General features: G+C 41.8%; 1 protein-coding gene across 1 annotated transcript in view; it reads right to left on the bottom strand.

Moving 5' to 3' along the window:
- Window positions 1-13,690, bottom strand: part of IQCA1 (IQ motif containing with AAA domain 1) — a 220,034-nt gene that overhangs the window by 33,866 nt on the left and 172,478 nt on the right. The window contains exons 13-15 of the mRNA XM_044005245.1: window positions 10,500-10,582; window positions 4,677-4,784; window positions 108-307 (exon numbers count right to left, since the gene is read on the bottom strand). Of these exons, the coding sequence (XP_043861180.1) occupies window positions 108-307; window positions 4,677-4,784; window positions 10,500-10,582 (391 nt within the window). The remainder of the gene's footprint in view (window positions 1-107; window positions 308-4,676; window positions 4,785-10,499; window positions 10,583-13,690) is intronic.

The following is a 13,690-nucleotide window of genomic DNA, read 5'->3' as shown; positions in this document are numbered from 1 at the left end:
CCATTAGCCACATGGCTCTCGGAGGTACAGAGCACAGAAGGTCCTGCCTCAGAGGGCAGGACCTGGAGGAGGAAGATGGCGGAGCTTTGGATCCCCGGGTACAGTACCTTCATGACCATGTGGATCATCATTTGGAGGCCAGTCTTGCCCGGGTACTTCCCGGCGATGTTGGTTGAGGACAGATTAAAGAGGTTGGCTCCAGTCTCGGTGCAGATGGCGTGGACCAGCATCTTTTTCCCCACGCCAGAGGGTCCCGCCAGCAGCAGCGTCTTCACCAACGGCGCCCTCTCATGAACCGTCTGCGAACCTGCAGGGCGTCACAAGGGCACGTGTTCTGGCTTTTGCTGCAGAAATCAGCAGTTATTCACTTGGATTTGCTCCCCAAATTATTATCTCAGGGCACGAGCCCTGTTTCTTTCATACAGATTCACTGACCAATGCAGACTGGGGGGTTCATGAGCCCTTTTCAGGCAACACCAGACATAGAAATCTGACACTAGTTCACATGTCCGTGATCACAGGATCATGGATTTCAAGCTGGAAGGGGATTACAGATGAGGAAACTGAGCCAAGACAGGTTAACTGACTTGCTCAGGGTCATACAGGTGGTCAGGATCAGAGGCAAAATTTGAACCCAAATCTTCTGACTCCAGAGCCAGAGCCTTGCTATTATGAACAAAATAAAACTATTACTTCTATGCTGTGTTTCTCAACGTTCGACCCAAATAAATAGGATGTGAATGAAAAGAAAAGTTTATTACTAAAGATGGATTATAGTCACTGGGGTGATGAGCACCCAGAGAATCTAGATTCTAAGATGAGGCAGCATTGCCTAATAGGCAGAGGGCTGGACTTAACTCAAGGTCCCTGTGTTCGAATCCTGCCTTGGATATTAGCTGGATTTCATCTCTATGAATCTCAGTTTCCTCATCTATAAAATGAAGGAGTTCTTTTTGTTTCAAGGACAGTGCTCTATGTATAACCTATATCCAATTTTTGGACTTCTTAATGGTGGGGGAGAGAAGAGAGGGAAAGAGAGAATTTGGGACTCAACATTTTTAAAAAGTGAATGCTAAAAATTATTTTAGGTATAATTGGGGGAAAAGAAAACATTAAATTTTAAAAAGGACAGTGCTCTCTAAACCTTTGAGTGCTCTGCTGGTGTGGGAAAGTTCCAACCTTGTTCAAAGTGTCTTGGTGGGACATGTATGTATGGGGTGGGGGAGGAAGACATCACTGAATATGGGCACCAAAGCGATTCCATGGTTTCCTATACCTCCATGTAATTTCTGGTCCTGATTCAGAATCACTGAAGGCTCTTTGTTACTTCTCTGGCCCAAGGAATTATAGGTCGAGACCCAGAAGAAATTCCAGGGGCTGATCAAACCAAATTTCTAGGAGGAGGAAACTGAAGTCTAGGTGTGTTGAGCGACTCCCCCAAGGTGGTGCAGCTTTAAAAATCATGCTTCATCTACTTTTCTGTTGCCTTGCTATCATGAGCCCTCGGATCAGAAGGTCTTCTGAGGTTGGAAAATGTCTTCCGTATGGCTGCTTCCTCTTATGATCTTTCTGCTCCTCTCATTTTCCACTTTGCATGACCGCTATTGTGTTCCTGTCCTGATCCACTGACTCAAAGCTCATTGAGGGCAAGGTTTTGTCTGCACCATCTTTGTATTCTCTGAGCTACTAGTACAGAGTCTTGAACATAAATGTTTTTTGGATTCACTCTATGTCATCTTGCTATTCAGACCAGTGGTCATATTATGTTAACAATAATAGAATAATATCCATCATGGCAGAGCATATAGAGAAATGGCTTTGAAGCCAGGTACATGTGAGTTACACTTCTTACATATGCTGTATGTGAGACTGTGGGCAAGTCATTTGACCTTTAGGCACTCTAGACAACTCTCCAATACTAAGTTACAGCGAAGGAGCTGATCTGTGTGGGTGGAGGGAGTTCCCTGTACACATAAAATGACAAATCTAGTTACTCTTCCTTATTCATAATGATATATAACATAAATACAAACTGGCAGAACTTACTTATTGTGTGTCTTCCAAATAGCCCACATTTATGTTTACAATTTCCCCCATGATTCATGGATTACCACTATTTTAGTGAAATTTAAATTGTGGGCCCCTCCAAGGGCAATGGGGGATACAACAAGTAACCAGATTGGATCTGTCTCTCTGTCCATCCGTCCATCTGTCTGTTTCCCTCCTCTTTCTCTCTCTCTGTCATTCTCTCATGCATGCATATACAGTCCAATATGGCATCAAAGACATTATCAAAGAAACATAGCTAGTAGAAGATGGGCCATTCATGTAGTTTCAGTGAGGAAAAAGAGATGGTCAACCCCCGTTCTTCACTGTTGCCCATGTGAAGTCAGGAGGCCTGGAGGAGAGATCCCAGGATCTTGGGCTGACTTTCCCCTTCCTTCCCACTCCACCTAAAAGGGGAGGATTTCTGGAAGGACATGGGCAGAAAGAAGCAGCACAGGCGGAGAAGGGCTGAATGGCCTCCAATCTTCCTCACTGGAAGGGTTACTGACGGGTGGGGTCACAGGTCCACTGAAGGAAGGAAGCATTGTGCTGCTTGGGTGATTTTGTTCTGGTGGTTGATCAACCTCCATCCATAAAAGCTCTTAGACCAGGTTTATTTCATCTTGCTTAGATGCCCTACAGATTTCTTAAAGCCACAGACCACTGAATAGCCCCACTGGTTATACACGAATGATTTTATAACCAACTTTTCTTTTTCCTGATGAGAATTTGTTCCTGGAGTACCAGGAGGGTAGGTCAGCTTCAGAGATGTGCAGGGGAGGTTTTCTATTTTCTATTTTCTATTGAACCTTGGGAGTCCATTTCTGTGGCCTCTGGGATCGGTAAAGCTAATCTTGGACAAGTCTTCCATGGGCAGCTCTGATGAGGAGTGTACTCCTGAGTGTCTATCAGCTAGCTCACTGGCATCCAATGCCTTTGCTACTTCAAGCAAGGGTTATTCTGTTATTCCTGACAACAAGGATCAGATGCATGGGCCTGTGTAATCTGTGCTTTTAAACTGTGGCCAATAAACCCACTCATTTTTATAACAGGCTTAAATCTTTAGCCAAGGAAACTTAATCTGGATACCCCGGAGTTTGCTTATATACACTGTTGATTTACATAAATTATGTATACATTAGAAACACATAAAATGAGAACAAGTTGAAAATGCCAGGCACCACTTGCCTTCGTGAGCTGAGAACCTGAAGCTGCCTTCCTCTCTCAGACAACAGACACTCATAGTTTAGTCCAGAAACTTCCTGTCATTTAGTATGTTGTAATGGGAACTCCGGGAGGCTGCACGATTCCTAGTTTTACTTACACTTATTTTAACCCAAAGTTCCTTTTGCTTCAGGGGACAAAAAGTGAAGAGAGAGATTCCACATCCCTTTCCAAGCCAATGCCATTTTGAGGGAAATGGGTCCAGGATCTAATCAAGGGGAAATGTCATGCTACACACGTGGCTGCCATCTTATTTTGAAGGGAAATAAAAGGAATTCTCACTGAAAGGCCACAGGCTCATAGATCTGGAGCTGTAAGGGACCTTAGAAGTCCTCTGGCCCAACACCCTCATTTTCGTTTTCTTTTTTTTTCTTTTTTTTTTTTTAAGTGAGGCAATTAGGGTTAAGTGACTTGCCCAGGATCACACAGCTAGTAAGTGTTAAGTGTTTAAGGGCGGATTTGAACTCAGGTACTCCTGACTCCAGGGCTGGTGCTCTATCCACTACGCCACCTAGCTGCCCCTCCAATACCCTCATTTTCAAAAGGTGAGCATTGATTGGGGAGCCAGAATGGTAAAGCTATTTACCCAAGGTGACCCCTCGGGTAGAGACAGATGGGATTTGTATCTGGGGCCTCTTACTCCAGAGTCAAAGCTCTTTGCACTGCCCCACACTGCCTCCCATCAAGGACCCACCTGCCACCCAAATTCATGCTGTTAGAGGACAGGGCTGGCCAGGGGGGAGCCCAAGTGCTACCTCTGTCACATGGGGTGGAGGTCCCACCATTCCCAATGAAAGCCCTTATCGCATTAGGGTCATTCAGAGATACAGCAGACACCGCTATGGAAAAAGCCAACGTGTAAGGGGTCCTCAGCCTCCTGAGTCTAGAACCCTAGAGAAGCCTGCCTAGAACACGACATCGAATCATTGTAGAGGAGGCCGGTGAAAGCGCACGCAGCAGGTCAAGGCTCGTGCTTCCGCGCTCTCAAGCGGACTTTGACTAGCTCCTGAACGCTCCCGTTCTTCAGCCCCCAAGAGTTGCCGCCTCTTGCAGATGGCGCCGCAGCCTCCCCCTCCCCGCCTTTCATGAATTCTCAGCCCCGGTGCTCCTTCTGCTTGTTACCTTTCCCCACTGATTTCCTTTATGTCTCACATGCAAACCCGAGAAATGCATACTTGTCAATGGCTTTTGTGGGTCTTTTATGCTCGGCTGAAATGAAACCCTGCCTTCCTTCCCAACACTTAATTGGAAAACAGATATGCTGCAAAGGGCTTTTGGCGGCAATCCGTCAAGCCTTGTCAGAGCGAGAAATGGTGTGTGTGTGTGTGTGTGTGTGTGTGTGCATGTGTAGACATGCATATGTACGCCGAGGAGGAAAATCCACAAGTCAGTGTCCTCTTTATTACCTAATGGGAGAATCCCGTACAAGGTGATAAGCTGCCTCACGTCAGACAGGGATGGCATCGGTTCTATCGATATGTGGCGGAGGGTAGTTCCCAGGTAACAGAACTCGCCTGTGGGGAGAAAAGAGGGCTGATAAATGGGAAAGTATTTTGTTCCAAAATGCATTCTGCTAAAAGATCACCCCCCCACAAAGAACATCGGCACTCTGAGAAAACCTAGTACCTCGTGGGTTAAGGACTCCTGGGAGATGGACACTGTCCTTGAAAAATCTTGTAAAAAAGAAAAATAAGTGACTGTTCAAAGGAAGAGCTGTTTTGGTGCAAGCTGGCCAGGCCCGTTATTCACATCAGCTGTGGCTTGTTGTCAGCTGTCAGACACTTAACAGCACATTCGCTACTGATGTTTTCTAAGTTTCAAGTTGCCACATTTCACTGTTGGGGTATTGAAAAAGGGGCAAAGTTTTAAACAATTAAACATAAACAAGAAAAAAAACCCAATCCAGATGGTGAAACATTAGCCTTCTTTGTTTGGCATTTTCTCTTGCTGATGCTTAATATTTGTAGATTTTTTAAATAAATGAGTGATTTGAGGGAGATGGGAGCTTAGGGTGGGAAGCTACAAATCTCAGTGAATAGTGGCACAGTGAAGAGGGGTTGTGTCTGACCAGAATGTAGAATAAATAGAGATGTCCCATTCCGAGGGCAACAGTCATTCTCATTTTATAATTTTTAAAGGAATATCAAAGGCATAATATAGGAATAAATCTTTACCAGTTTAATTAGAAGATATCAAAGGGCTTAATTGTAACCAGTCATAAATCCTAACTGATATTTTCTGACTAATTTAGATAAGGTCACCAAGAAAATTAGTTTGGCTGTCTTCATTTGTCACAAGGATGGATGTTTCAAAACCTTTGCCTGTTCACATGATTCCTTTCTGAGTGGAACATGAACCTATAATAAAAAATATCATGAATGAGTCCTCTATATTTTGATTTCTTTTTAACTGCCCATTCTCTTAATAACAAGTGTCGATTTGAGTAAGCCTTGGGTGTTAGGTACTTGGAAGATTTTTTAAAAGTACCTAGAGTCTAAGAAAACTTAAAAAGGTTTAGAAATCTGAAAGGAAATGAGAGATTTGTTTTGCTGTTTAAATAAATCAGCTGGTGATTTCTAGATTGTTGTACCAGCCACCCTTTCACTGTGTGTCTGTGTGACAGAGGTGTCCTTGAGAGTGGGAGAGATGGCATTGGTAGGGACAGTGCAGTAATGATGACAAGCTTTCATTACTGCTCTGGCTAGCCCAGCTCTTTAATGAGGATGTAATGAATAGAAGCCTGGTTAATTTTGCCTTCACCCGAGTAGGGAGGGATGCTGGAGCGACCATTATGATGAGCATTTATTGCCAGTAAACATGACATTAGGGGTCATATGAAAGTGACCCCAATTTGCTTGCTTCAATATAGCCATGTTAATGCCCAGATGCACCATATTTTGCAGAAATTAACTGATTTTACTTAAATGGTAGCCAGTTAAATTAGGGGGTGTACTGTTTTTCCTGTTTGTTTGGCTGGAGAGAAGGGACTCTAACAGTCCTGGGCACTGTGCCAACCTGGGGTGAGCGTGTTGAAATTGTATTCCTGCAATTCATCACATGGGCTTGGACCATTGAGCCCTCCACCATCCGGCTTCAGGATGCAGAGAGTACTCCTTGCGTATAGACCAGAAATTCTTGCCAGAGAGAGAAGAAGAAAAGGAGAAAAAGAGTTAAAGAAAAAGACCCACCAAAGAAAGGCAAAAGGCAGTAGTAAAAATAGCACAGTGAGCAAAAGGAGGGACAGAAGTCCAGAACAGGAAGCCCAAGGCAAGACAGGACATCTCTTCAGAGAAGCTGGTAAAAACACCCTTTTGTTCTCTCACTCTCCTCTGTAAAAGAATGACAAGAAAATAAAGAAAGGAGGCAGAGCAGAAGTAGAATCATTCCCTAAATCTGTTGCTCGGAGAAGAAGGCTGGGAAATTTCCTTGGAGGCAGAGAGGCAGACAGTGCCAGGCTCTGCATCCTGAGGCTATAACCACAGACCAAGGTGTCCAGCCCCTTCAGAGGAGGGGAACACCCATCGTCAAAAGGTCTGTAGGTAATTTCCCATCAAGTCTACTTATACATGGACCGCAATCCCCACGTGCAGCATCTGATGAGGACAGGCTGGCAATGACATCTCTGCAGTGTTATGGCATTTTAGGGACATTAATTTCAGGAACGGATAATTTTCTAGAAATACTGAAGGGTGAAATGGGAGAGGTTTGGGATGCTACTCTTCGTGGTGAAGGAGATGCTGTGGCTTATGATAACAGGGTGTATATTCAAGCCTAAAATCTTATTGTAACAGCAAGCTTTGTCATCTCCATCATAAGCGGCTAAAAGAGTTATCTGTAATTTTAAGTGACCTGATTAGAAGTGGTGATTGTCTCAAAGGGATAATGGAGAAATGGGTGAAATCATAGATTTTGGCATTCGGATGGGCTGGAGTTATAGAAAAATTTAAAATATGACATTTATGTAGGGATGTATATATCTAACTGAACAATAAACCAAAATATACATTTACACATTCATATTTACAAAATAATACATTTACAATTATTTACATTGAAAGATAATTTCTACATCTATGTCCATAATATTGTTATTTCTGCCCACTAAATCATCTCCTGTGCTCTGATGGGTATGTCAACTCTCTATTTGGGTATGTTTCCTTTGATATAGACACAGTGTGTGTTTATTATGCCTTACTCCACTCTTCACACACTCTAGGGTTCAATCAAGCTGGCTTTTCCATTGTTTCTTGTACCTTTCACTCCATGCCCTGGGGCCACGCCCTGTCTCTGTGCTTTGGTCATAGCTGCTCCCCAGGACTGAAATGCTTTCTCCTCACTTCTGCCCTGGAATCCTTTAGTGGTCACTTTCTCCATAATGTCTCCATGTTTTCTCTCTCTCCCCCAATTTTATAGATGTGTATTAGTTATTAATGACTATCTTGGCTCTGACTGTATGGTCCATATGACTGTAGACTCATCCCCATCTCTCCTTGTTCTCTACAAGAATAATGGTGACTTTCTAGGATACACTCCAGGTAAGGTATACCTATAGTGTTCCTTGGAGATACTAGGATGGTGACTGTCCTCACAAGAACAGGAAATGAGATCGTTCTGCTCGAGATGCAGTCAGGCTGGCTCTTCCTGATCATCATTCCCTTGTCTGGATGTTTGCTCACCAGCTGTCTAATGGTAGGTGCTAAAGTAAATGTACCTCTTTCTCCTGGGAGAAGTGGAGGACTCCTCAAGGGAATGAGAAGGGGAATAACATACATGCTGTTAGGTTTGCTGGCTAGGTAAGGGAAAGAGGAGGGATATAATTCAGAAATGAAGGTGATGTAAACCCCAAATTTTAAATATTTTAAATATATATTATATAATATCTAAAAGCATATTTTCATTTATAATATACTTATACATCACAAGTATATTATAAATCACTATTCATGATATCTTCCTATTATATAATATTTTATATTACATATTTATAAACAAAATTTAAAAGTAAACAATGACAAAAATAACAGATTATAGAATTTAGGCATGATTCAGAATCATGCTCAGTGGCCTCTCTGACTTCATTATATCTCCTCTCTCTTCCTCTGACATCTGTCCTTCTCCAACCTTAGAAGACCTCTCTCTTTCTCCAGGACCTCTTAATGATCATTGACTATATCTCAATAATCACATTTATCCTTGCATTTGGTGCCCTAAGATGTAATTCACCTGGGTAAGCTGACCTCAAGGAATCGAAGGCAACTATGTACTCTTTCTTTCCCTCCTTATCTGGGCATTCGCCTTTTGATTTTTTCTCTGTCCTTTCAAGTCCAAAGAGCATCTTCTCTGACAGGGAGAAGAGCAACAACTCTGTCCTCTCAGTATCATCCATTATGCCTGCCCATCTGTCCCAATCAGGTATCCTGTCCCTCTTATTCCTCCTCCTCCCCGTCCTCCATTTTGTTATTCTCAGCTTTCTTTGACAATCTCAGCTGATTCTCAGCTGTGCATTCTGGGTACTATTCTTACAGGATCGGGTTGTACATCTGCATTCCTTTTTTTAAAAAAAAATTTGTCTGCCTTTGTTTTTATCTTTTGTAAGAATCTGTCAAAAACTCATATTGGTTGGTGAGTTTCCTGCGCGTCTCTCTTGAGACAACACCCCCTTCCCCTTTCTCCCTTAGAAGAATCATTTCTCTTTGGGTCTTCAAAATTTAATTCTTGATAGTTTGTCATACTTCTTAGTCAGACTTTCCCTAAGGAATTATTGTAGAATTATGGGCACAGAGGTTATGGACATCTTTTATTCTTGTTGTGTACTGATAGATTTATCTTTAGAAATATTCAACTATTTGCAATTCTACCAGGATTGTATGAATGTACCTGTTCCTTTAAAACCCTGCTAGTACTGAATTTTATCACTTTTATTTCTGCATATTTGAAGAGTCCCACTGGCTTATTTTCCCATTCCTTTCCACTTTTTTGGGGGGGTCCTGTGCAAGTTTGTTTAGATGATAATTACTTTATAATTTTTTTTAAAGCCTGAGAGGAAAATTTCACCTTCATTTGCTTCCCCCTTTCAAAATATTGCCTCTTCTATATAATTTTTGAATGATTTAATCCAGTTCTACAAAGAAGCTGACTGGTATTTTTTTCAGGATTTTCTTAGGTATTTGTTAAATAAATTAAGCAGAAAATCTACAAAAATGCAATATTTCTGGAAAGTGCTAGTCTCTTAGCCCTTTTGACCAAATATAAGCATCACAAAGAATAAAACAAAAACTATCTTACAGAATACCACATTTTCATTGTGATGTGGTGATTACTGAATAATGGCCATTGCTAATTAGTAAAAATTAGGTTTTGAATGATGGTTAAAACTAGGTGTAGTGGTTTATAAAAATTATAACTCTTTCCCCAAAGTCATAAGATAAGCTTGGTATACCATTTTTAGCTTGGTTAAGTTGTTGAACTGTCTCTGCCTTGCCCCTGCCCCTGCCTCTAAAACCTGTGTCAAATTCTCTGAACTCAAGCACGAAGTTCTATTGTCCCCCTTTGAACCCATGAAGATAAGGGACTCTTCCTGTTGTGAGGAGATGAGTGTCCTGTTCACCCTTGGTTTTATCTTTTTGGCCAGATGGGGCACAGGAGGCTTCTTGTATCCAGGTAGTCATGAAGCCTCATTTTTGGAAAGAGTCTCAGAGAAGGAACCAGTGATAGTTTAAAAATGGAGAAGAAAAGTGAGGACATTTCTTAGCCCCAACTCTGGCCAATTCCTCTAGGTTTTGTCCTCCTCCTAGAATCATAGGATGTTAGAATTGGGAGGGCTCTCTGGGGCTAGCCAGTTCAACAGCTGAACAAGAACGCCCTTGTTGATAAATGGCCATGCAGCCTCTGCTTGGAGACATCAATGAGGGGAAGCCCACCCATCAATCTAAAATCAGTCTTTTGGGACCTATCACTTCTCTTTAAGGATTTTTGTGTTGTGGCCCTCACACAGAATGTTGCCACTCAGGGATGCTATGGCCACGTCCAGAGGAATGTGTGATTCTTTCTTTCTCTTTCCCAGATGTCCCCTTCACCTTGTACACACATGATGGTTCACAACCATGGCCCAAGGGACTGGACACAGCAGTCTAAAAGGCTTCTTGCCATTGGAGAAAATGGGACCCTTGATATCATGGGAAGCTGTTATTCCCCTAGCCTGTGGAAAGATCACTTAGAATATACTTTACCAATGTATTCAGAGAGCTGGACTTTCAAAGGTCTTATTAATAACCCTTCTTCCACAAGTTCCTTATATAGGGAATCCAGAGTCCTACAAATTAAATGAGCAAATGGTTACATGTAAGTGTAAGTTAGGAACACACAGTCCCAGGCAAGGGGAATAATGTCATATACCTTAAAGCAAGTCAAGGTCCCTTTTGTCAAAGGGAATCCTGAAGTGACCCTGCCAGCATTTCTGCAATGCCTTGAAGTCATTGGGCTTTTAAAATCCTACCTTGTCACCTCCAGAAGCCTATCTGATGTTTGCCATTAGCAAGAATGACATCACCAGGTAACAGGAAATCAATCATGATTCCCACAATCTACTCTTTCATCAATCTTCATTATGGAACAATTAGATATTAAAAATTACTCAATAATGGCAACACTCTGAGCCCATAATTATATATTCAATTAGCTCCTGCAATCAGTGGTAGGTCATCAATCCTTCTTGAAATTTATTTATGTATATATTTATGTGTATATTTATCACATATGGCCCTTAGTCTAGTTGTTTAAAAGAAGGCTCTCTTTGAGTGACCAGGCTTGCATATGGAATGATTCTAATTCTAATTTCAGGCTGTGGGCGTGGCTCAGTTTTCAGAAGATGTGATGATGGGTTTACCAGTTTAGAGATGTCCAAACCATTTCCTTTCTGAAAGGCTTATGGGCACGTAGCCAGCACCCTTGTGATTTATACCAATTAAGAACAAATAGATGTAAAAGCCACCCCACTTATTTAATGAATGAAGCATCCTATGAAATTATCTGGGCTTGGGGGACACAGCAATGGAGATTGTTCCAGATGAAATATCATTGGGGTAGCATCTTCTGAGATTCTTCATCATGGAGTGGAAAAACATTTATTACAGGCTTACTATAGGCCAGACACTGGGATTACAAACCATCATCATCAACAACCACCACCACCACCAGAAGTCAGTCTCTGACCTGCAGGAGCGCGTTTTCTGGTTGGGCAGTAAGCCCACACATATAGGAGGCCTCAAATGAATTTCCTGCAAGACACCCTTTATACCATATCTTGCACATGGGCTATCAATGGTGATCTTTGGAATCTTATTCATGTCTACCATGCACTTCTGCATGGTCAACTGGGTCACATATAATGTCAACCGTATGGAGAGTACTCTGAGTAGTAATGAGTTAGCATCAATATCAGAATATCAGCATTGGAAAGATATGTATGATTGTGTGTGTGTGTGTGTGTGTGTGTGTGTGTGTGTGTGTATAGCTTTGGATGACTGGAAGTTCTGTACCACTTTCTACATGCAATCCAGTCCCTGCCCCTTCTTCGTCCTATCCAACTCCAGGGGCTGTCTACCTTCAATGTTTGTCTCCAAATGCGTCCTGCTGGATCCACTCAATGGATTTACCATTCCTCCCAATCCTCTGTGCAACAAGCATTCTTCATCCACTTGGTTTTCTCTTTGTGGATTTTTGGGCCAATCTCTTTGAAGTGGTTGTGGATCTCCTCCAGAAGGAGCTGCAATGTTCTGGGGCTTATTGCCAAGAATACATTCACCCCAAAGAGGAACAGCTGGAGGACTTACCTATGTGTAGGAAATACCTCCTTCACTGGGCCTCTGCCAAGGGCAACCTCCATGTCTGTAGTTAACACTCTAGCAACCATTTATCTCCTTGTTTGCTGCCTGGCTTGAAGTTAGATCAGCAGTGAATAGAGAATAAGACTTGGAGTCACAAAGACCTAAGCCACTGAATAGCTAGCTTTGTAGCCTTGGGTAAGCCCTGGGTATTATAATAACAGTGCCTTACTTACTCCTATTGGTGTTTTTTGTGAGGGTCATATGAAAATATGATATAATTTACAAACTTTTAAGATGCCGTGTTATATTGTTATAATTATTGCATGACTTTCACATATGCATGGGAGATAACTTGGAGTCTTTAAAGATTTGTCTTGCTTTCTGACTTTTTTTACACAATAAACAAATAGTAAATAGAGAGGAACCCTGCATCCTTGCCATATTTTTGTCTCCATGTTGTGACTTCCTTAATGGAGGTGTCCTGTTCCCTTCCTGTATTTTCATCAGGGATACCCTCAATATACCTAGAGATAATTCTCATAAAGTCACAGGAATGAGAAAGTTGGCATATTGGCTATAAAGCTTGACTGATCTCTTCTCGATTGCCTTTATTTTGTGTAATAATACTGCACTATAATTTTTTTGTGTCTGCATCTTGGAGATGCATTCTTCAGTGTTCTCAAATCTCTCTTGTCTCCAGCCCAGTTATTTTCTGTAAAGACTTGGTGTGGTCCAGATGCTCATCCTTGCTTCATTATCCTAGCTCCTTTCTTACTTCCTTTTATGACACATCAGGTATTTTACATGTTAGGATTTCAAACATGGCATTTCCACTGCATTTAATGAGGAAGACAGATTTTTCTAAAAATACTAAGTAAACCTGATTCACCCCGCCTTTTTTTGTGAAGATCTACTTCTCCTCTTTCTCCTTGGCTCATCTGTACATGCTCTGGGATGATATGGCTTACGTGGAGTTCATGCCGAGTTTTCTTCTGGCTCCTGCTTCTGAAAGTCACTGCTCTTTGATGCTCTGCAAGGTGACACCATCCTGCTCTGTGAGAATTTGAAACTGAGTCTATGATCTCACTGGCATTGTCTGTACCTTTGTGACTCTCTACTTGGCAAAGAAATAAGCGTTTGGTGGCAAAGGAGTTTAAAAAAAATGTTCTTTTAACAGCAACAGCAACAACTCTAATTAGCATTCATGTGGTGCTTTAAGGTTTGTAAAGCTTTTTACATAAATTATCTCACTTGAGACAGGTGCTATTATTATCCCCAATTTGCTGATGAGATAAACTGAGGCGAAAAGCAGTTTAGTGACTTGATCCAGATCACACAGCTAGTAAATGCCTGAAGCAGGATTTGAACTCAGATCTTCCTGATTTCAGACCCAGTGCTCTATTTCTTTTGCCATTTAGCTGCCTATTTGACTTTTAGTCTATTAATTGTGACAATTACTTTACATCAATTTAACTTTGTCAATGTCCTTTCTTTGATCTTTTCCCATCTTTGGCTTATTTTGATAGTCAGGTGGCAGCTGTTGTAATCACATGTAGAATCATCTTCTCATATTTTGTTTATTTTTAAATTTAGAG

Source organism: Dromiciops gliroides, chromosome 4 (assembly GCF_019393635.1).
Source record: "Dromiciops gliroides isolate mDroGli1 chromosome 4, mDroGli1.pri, whole genome shotgun sequence".
NCBI classification, from domain to species: domain Eukaryota; kingdom Metazoa; phylum Chordata; class Mammalia; order Microbiotheria; family Microbiotheriidae; genus Dromiciops; species Dromiciops gliroides.
This window is presented reverse-complemented; position numbering and strand designations above follow the sequence as displayed.